At 36.8% G+C, this 7,500-nt stretch overlaps 1 protein-coding gene across 7 annotated transcripts in view; it reads left to right on the top strand.

Moving 5' to 3' along the window:
• The window catches only part of frc (fringe connection), a 58,371-nt gene that overhangs the window by 43,142 nt on the left and 7,729 nt on the right, over positions 1-7,500 (top strand). For 6 of the 7 annotated variants that reach the window (XM_070133311.1, XM_070133310.1, XM_070133309.1 and 3 more), the window contains 6 exons: positions 1,228-1,261; positions 2,936-3,090; positions 4,247-4,318; positions 4,576-4,644; positions 5,333-5,528; positions 5,959-6,188. In XM_070133311.1, the coding sequence (XP_069989412.1) occupies positions 1,228-1,261; positions 2,936-3,090; positions 4,247-4,318; positions 4,576-4,644; positions 5,333-5,528; positions 5,959-6,188 (756 nt within the window). Of the gene's footprint in view, positions 1-1,227; positions 1,262-2,935; positions 3,091-4,246; positions 4,319-4,575; positions 4,645-5,332; positions 5,529-5,958 lie in introns of all 7 variants that reach the window. The other variant, XR_011399244.1, reaches the window with a different exon arrangement.

The following is a 7,500-nucleotide window of genomic DNA, read 5'->3' as shown; positions in this document are numbered from 1 at the left end:
TCAGATCTCTATGTATTCTGTATTCCTTATTCCTAATTTCCTTTTTTTTTTATCTTCATCACAGCCCAATAGAAGTGTGGAGTCATTCATGTGAATATTCACCGGTTATCAGCCTCCTCTTTTGGCTTATCACTCTTTCCGTTATACAGATTGCATGAATAGTTTCCTAAGTCAGTTCTCTTCAGCCTTACTTGTAGATAAGCAAAGTTTTACACACACAATCCCCCCATGGGCACTCGTTGGAAGTTCATTTAGCCATTTATCCATATCAGTGTGGCAGTGCATTATTCCATCTTTCATAAATACACAGTCCTTCTGACTTGGAATTGCTAAATCAATTTCCATGGGGTGCCGACAGGGAGTGCATGTAAGACTTGGCGAAGTAGAGTGGGACTTACATACATACAGCTACATACTTGCACATACTTGTAAATGTATGCATTCTTATCTGCCGAGATTCTCACCATAAATACATACATATTGGTTCGTTAGCATAACCTGTCATTTTTAGAGTCTTGCTGCCATGTGTCCAAAACTTGTTAATATCTCTCATTGCCTTATCTTATCTCCTTCCCTCTCATTTTGCCGCCATTCTTATTTCCTGTTTTTATCGTGACTCATCTTCCCTCCATCCCTCTCTTCCACTCATTCTACTTCACTCTCATCCTCCTACCTTCTTTCTTTCCCTCCTTCCTTCCACCTTTTTTGTCTTCCCTCTTTCCCTCAATTGTTTGTTTGTTTTTTTCTTTCTTTCATTCAATTTTCTTTCCTTTCTCCCTTTCCTCCTTTCTTCTTCCTTTATCCTTCCTTCTCTTCTTTCCTATCTTCTTTAATTTTGTATCTTTCTTCCTCCTTCCCTCCCTCCCTCCCTTCTTTTCTTCCTTCCTTCCTCCCATCCTCCTTCCTTCCTCCCATCCTCCTTCATTCATTCATTCATTCATTCCTTAATATCCCATCTGTACCTCCCGGTTTTCCTTCATTTCTCCTTCTCTCCCCCCCTTCCTCTTTCTCTCCCTTCATCCTTTTGTCACTTCCTCTAGTCTTCCTATTGTGATTTGCTTTTTTTATGATCTGAATTTCATTGTAATTATTTTGCTTTTGTTGTCATGGTAACGACCCTTGTCACTGCTGTTGGCATGGTGATTTATATTTTTTTAGTATGTCATTTTCCACTTCAGGGATTTGTCAGCAAGATGATTAATGTTGTTTTCTTTCTTTTTTCCCCAGATTCCCGTCATTCCAGTTCGTAGCGTTAGGGCAGGTGAGTATGTTTTATTTTCGAGTTTATGTGATATTGGTATATGCTGTGTGCAGTTAGCACGTATAAGTCATTACATGTATGTGTTTACATAAACATACCTGTACATGTAGGTATATGTTTATTCATACATACAAGCATACATATGTATAAACATTTATACACATATACTGTACATATACATAATTACATACATATATTTATATATACACATACATACATTCATGCATTCATATATTCATATATGTATTCTTCCATACATTCCATATATCTATATCTATATATCTATATCTATATCTATATCTATCTATGTCTATATCTATCTATATCTATCTATATCTATCTATATCTATCTATATCTATATCTATATCTATCTATATCATATTCTATATCTATATCTATCTATCTATCTATATCTATCTATCTATCTATCTATCTATCTATCTATCTATCTATCTATCTATCTATCTATCTATCTATCTATCTATCTATCTATCTATCTATCTATCTATCTATCTATCTATATATATATATATATATATATATATATATATATAGATTCATAGATTCATATATATATATATATATATATATATATATATATATATAGATAGATAGATAGATAGATAGATTCATATATTCATAGATTCATAGATTCATATATACATATATACATATATACATATATACATACATATATATATATATATATATATATATATATGTATATATATATATATGTATACATATACAGACATTCAGGTATAGATACATACATATGTACATACATACATGCATACATATATTCATACATGCATAAGCATGCACACATGCACATGTACACCTCTATAGGCCTCCATATATATGAATGTATGGAATGAAACCCCTTCCCCTTCTTCCTCCTCCTCCGCCCCTCACCCCTTTAAGCCCCCCCCGGCTGTTCAGATCACTTGCTTCACCCGCTTTGATTCATCCTTCGATTCCTCTTCCCCTCTTTCCACCTTTTTTAATTCCTCCCTCTCATCCTCTTTGCCCTTTTCTCTCTTTTGCTACCCTGTTTAACCCCTTTTTCTTCTCAACCCATTTTTCTACTTCTGGCCTCCCTGTAGCTCCACCCCATCACTCTACCTCCCTTTAACCCTCCTCTTTCTTCTTGCTACCACCTTCTTAAACTCCCCTTTCCCTCCTCCTTAATCCCCTCTCCTGTCCCTCTATTCCAGGGGTGTCAAGACTCAAAACCCCTCGCTTTTCCCAACTTTTCATTTCGGATACTAGCTTGGGGCCTGATGAAGGGTTAAAACTTATAGTACTTACCTATATGTATATATATATATTTTTTTCATTTGTTAGATTTTAAATGATAACACTAATGATAATAAAATGTATTTGATAGTATTTTGCATCATAGTGATAAAAAATTCCAGGCTAATGATTATTAGCTTGGACATCCCTGCTCTACTCCTTTTAACCTCCCCTTTTGACCCTCCCTCCTTTAACCAACCTCCCTGTCTTCTCACACTTTTCACCCCCTTTCTTCCCTTTTCCTTTCTCCACCCCCTTTAACACCCTCCCCATATCTTTCCCTCTATCCCTGTAACACCCCTGCCCTCCCCTTCCCTTTCTCTTTACCTCTACCCCTACCCTTTTAACCTCCCTTTTCTTCTTCCCCTACCCAGATGACAGCAACAGTGGTAGTCCTGTTCGTGGCTAAGCGGCTCAAGATCGTGGACTATCCTGAGTTCTCACCAGACATCGTGAATAAAATATGGCCGCTGCCCCTCATCTACGTGGGGAACCTCATATTTGGGCTTGGAGGCACCAAGAGGCTCAGGTCAGTGGGTTGCCGGTGGGGAGGACTTGGTGATCGGAGTGGGGGTGGGGAGGGCGATATGGTCTTCTGGGTTGTAGTGGTGGTCGTTTAGTATTTTCTTGGGATTTCCCATGTGTATGTTTTTCTTTTCTGTTTTTTATTTTTTTCTTGTTCTTTCTTTTTCCTTCTTTCTTGGCCTATTTCTCTGTCCTTTGTCTCTTTCTATTTTTTATTTCATTCTCTTTTTTTGTTTTTTGTCACTCATCATTTTTCTTTTTCTTTTTTTCTCATTCAATTTTTGTTCTCCTTTTTCTTTCTCTTTCTCTTTCCCTTTTTCTCTCTTTCTTTTATATCTGTTACTCTCCTTTTCTCTTATTCTCCTTTGCTTATATTTCCCTTTTCTCCCTTTCACCTTTTCTCTCTTTCTCATTCTCAGTTCTTCTTTAGTTTTTTTTCTCTCTTTCTTCTTATATCATCTCTCTCTCTCTCTCTCTCTCTCTCTCTCTCTCTCTCTCTCTCTCTCTCTCTCTCTCTCTCTCTCTCTCTCTCTCTCTCTCTCTCTCTCTCTCTCTCTCTCTCTCTCTCTCTCTCTCTCTCTCTCTCTCTCCCTCTCTATCTCTCCCCTATCTCTCTCTCTCTCTATCTCTCTCTCTCTCTATCTCTCTCTCTCTTCTCTCTCTCTCTCTATCTCTCTCCCTCTCTATCTCTCTTTCTCTCTTCTCTCTCTCTCTATCTCTCTCTCATCTCTCTCTCTCTATCTTCTCTCTTTCTCTCTCTCTCTTTCTCTCTCTCTCTTTCTCTCTCTCTCTCTCTCTCTTTCTCTTCTCTCTCTCTTCTCTCTCTCTCTCTCTCTCTCTCTCTCTCTCTCTCTCTCTCTCTCTCTCTCTCTCTCTCTCTCTCTCTCTCTCTCTCTCTCTCTCTCTCTCTCTCTCTCTCTCTCTCTCTCTTTTATTGTTATTATTCTCCTCCTCTTCCTCTTTCTACTCCTCATATACCTTGCCTCCTCTTCCCCTTTTTTGTATTTACTTCTTACAACAATCGATGCAAATGAGCAGGAACATTATGGTGATTGTCCACTAGCTGTAATATCATGAGAGAGAGCTGCCTTCTAAAAAAGAAAAAAGAAAAAAAAAGAAAAAGTAATACTCACTGATTCTGTTGCTTTGTTCTGTTGCAGTTTGCCGATGTTCACTGTTCTTCGGAGATTTTCCATTCTCTTCACCATGATTGGAGAAAAATTAATTTTAGGGTGAGTTTCTTTTTTCTCTATTAACTATTATCTATGTATGTATATATTTTTTGTACATGATATACTTGTAAGTTCTGTTGGTTGAGATTTTTGGGATTAGTAATGAAGGGAAGCATTTTTGCATTTTATTCAGTAGTATTCATGCATAAATACTACAAAAAGAAAAATGTTTAGTCATGGAAACAAACAACACTGCAGGATGTTGTAGAAATTTATATTCTGCAAGTTAGCCTACTAATATTTACCTTTTTTTTCAGGAATAACCCACCTTTTACTATTCAATTAACTGTGTACACTATGATCCTTGGTTCCATCATAGCTGCACTGTGAGTAATTCTTTGGTCTTTGTATATGCTTTTTTTTATGCTTTTCTTTTCTGTTCTTGTCTACAAAGGAGGATCATGTTTGATTGTGAAGATATTTGTAGATGTCTAAATATAAACATAGTTTGATCCTATGGTTACAGTATTGGTGATATTTTTTTCATTATTAGCATCATCATCATTATTATCATTGATGCAGCTACTATTGTTATATTCATATCTTAATCATTACTGTTGCTATAGCTATCCCTAACTGTTTCACGTAACCGGGAACAGCGTCATCATCATTACCATCCCCACCATCACCCTTGTCCTCCCACCATGTCAACTCCCCAGACCGCACCACCCCATTTACCAGCATTACCTCTTCACTCCTTATCCCTTTAGCTTTTCTATCCTTTTGTCCTACTCATAATCACTCACTTGTCTTTACCTTTTCCACTCAAATTCTATTACACCCATATTATCAGAACCCTAACCCCATACCCCTTTCTCTTCTTCATCTCAAACGTTTTTCACTATTTTCATCTCACTCGTAACTCATTACAGAATCTTCTCTGTCCCAAATCTCTTCCACCCGTAATTGTTTCACTCCTAGCTCCTCACCCCATTACCTTCTTCGCTACCACCAACTTGTCGTCATCCCCAAATCTGTTCTCCCAAATAACCTGTCTCAACCGCATGTCTTCAGAAACGATATCTCCTTTGATGCGGTGGGCTACTTCTTTGTGCTATCCAACAATGTGTTCACGGCAGCAAATGGCGTCTACGTCAAGAAGAAGTTGGACAGTAAGGACCTGGGCAAGTATGGGCTCCTGTTCTACAATTCTCTCTTCATGCTGCCGTTCGCCACCTCCTTTAGCTGGTTCAATGGCGATCTTGATAAGGTACAGGGTGTGTTTTGTTGTGGTTGGGGATGTTGTTGTTTGTTTTCATTTTTTGTGAGGATTCATTTTTCTTGTCTTTGCTGTCTGATTTATGTAGTTTACCTCACATAGAGTGAATTTATATGTTTTATTTTTAAGTGTGTCAGTTTGGAAAGGCTTATTTCTTTTATTAGATCGTGCTGCCTTAGTTTGACGCAGATCACAATGTATAGTTTAAGGAAGGTTATTTGTCTAGTGATTGTTGCATGTAAAGATATGATGATTTGATTTGTTATTTCAAGGATGATATTTTTTGCTTTATGTGATTTTTTTATTAGAATTTTTGGCCTGTATTGCAGATTAGTGTGACTCATCTATCTGTGTCCCTCTTTCCCCCTCATGTTTTTCCCATTCCCTTCTCTCTTCTCACCTGTTCCTCTCGCTTCCCTAGGCAATGGCATATGAAGGCTGGAGTGACCTCTGGTTTACAGTACAGTTCATCATGTCGTGTATCATGGGATTCATCCTGATGTACTCGGTGATGCTGTGCACGCAGTACAACTCTGCACTGACCACCACCATCATCGGGTGCCTCAAGAACATCTTTGTTACGTACTTAGGGATGATTATCGGTGGCGACTATGTGTTCTCCATCTACAACTTCGCGGGGCTCAATATCAGGTATAGATGGGTTTTTCTTCTTGTAGATTTTTAACGGTCATTGATTAAACTTATGTGTTTTTCAATGGTCTCCTTCTTTTCTTGTGTTGTTTCTAATCTTTTTTCTTTATTAATTTGTGTGTATTAACTTTTTTTCAGGTTTAATTTGCATGTTTTTTATGTGTATTTAGATAGTTTTGAGTTCTTTTTAACACTTTTATTGATATCTTAAAAGTTGTTTACTTCTAGGCTTGATTTAGGATATCTCGGATAGTAGGTATCATATGTTTTCTTTGTTTACCCTTTTCCTTTTCCTTTCGTTTCTAGGTTTTCAAATTGATCTTGCATTACGTTATTGATCACTTGTTGTACTTTTAAAAGAATTTTGTTTTTATTTCTTTATTATCAAATAGTTTAACTATACCATTTTGACTGAAGTGTCTCATGTGATGGCATAAAGGTAGTTGCTGTGGAAATGTATCAAAGAAAGGAAGAGATGAATGTCTAATGAATATTTCTCTGCAAGAGAGGAATATAAGCATCTTTTTAGTCTATAGAATAGAATGTGTTAATCTATTACGATACTGTTTTTGTGTTCCCCCTTATATGTATATGTATGTATATATGTGTATATATGTGGTTTTATAATGTTTCCACCAAAAATTAGGCGTTAGTATATCAGTGTGGATATATCATATAAAATATGTTTATGTATTACTGGAAGACATCAACAATATGCAACTTAAAGCTGTGGTATTGATGTCCTAGTACAAAGCTATGACCTTCAAAATCTCATATGGACCTGGCTACAGATATAAGACTAGAAGCACTCAGAGAGCACATACCTCTGCCAAGGCAACAGGGTTACTGATGCAATGAAAATATTCACACTTGAAGAAGTAGATTAACTAGTGATATCCATGTTTCCCTAAGTTAGGCTAAGACACACCTCTGATAAAATTTCATTAAAATCTGTTCAAAACTTTTTGACTTATCCTGCTAATCAACACTGGATCTGGATCACCACCAAAAGTTATTCTGCTATCCAACTAACCAACACTACCAAAAACATAACCTCCTTGATGGAGGTAATTATTATATATTTTGCTTAGATGATTATGAAAGGTTACATTCCTTGAAAAGCCAGTAAAATAGGTACACTTGTGATTGAGTCCTTTAACTCACTCAGGATGGCTGAGATATAATCATGCCTTATGTGATCCAGTCTACTGCAAGTTACGGATGCTAAACATTTTGTTCACTTTTTTTTACCCTGACTGCAATCATTGAAGAGGAATAGCCCCTCAAAAGTAGGCATAAAGCCATTTTTTCA

Source organism: Penaeus vannamei, chromosome 18, assembly GCF_042767895.1.
Source record: "Penaeus vannamei isolate JL-2024 chromosome 18, ASM4276789v1, whole genome shotgun sequence".
NCBI lineage: Eukaryota > Metazoa > Arthropoda > Malacostraca > Decapoda > Penaeidae > Penaeus > Penaeus vannamei.
The sequence above is the reverse complement of the archived record's forward strand: the minus strand, read 5'-3'. Positions and strand labels throughout refer to the sequence as shown.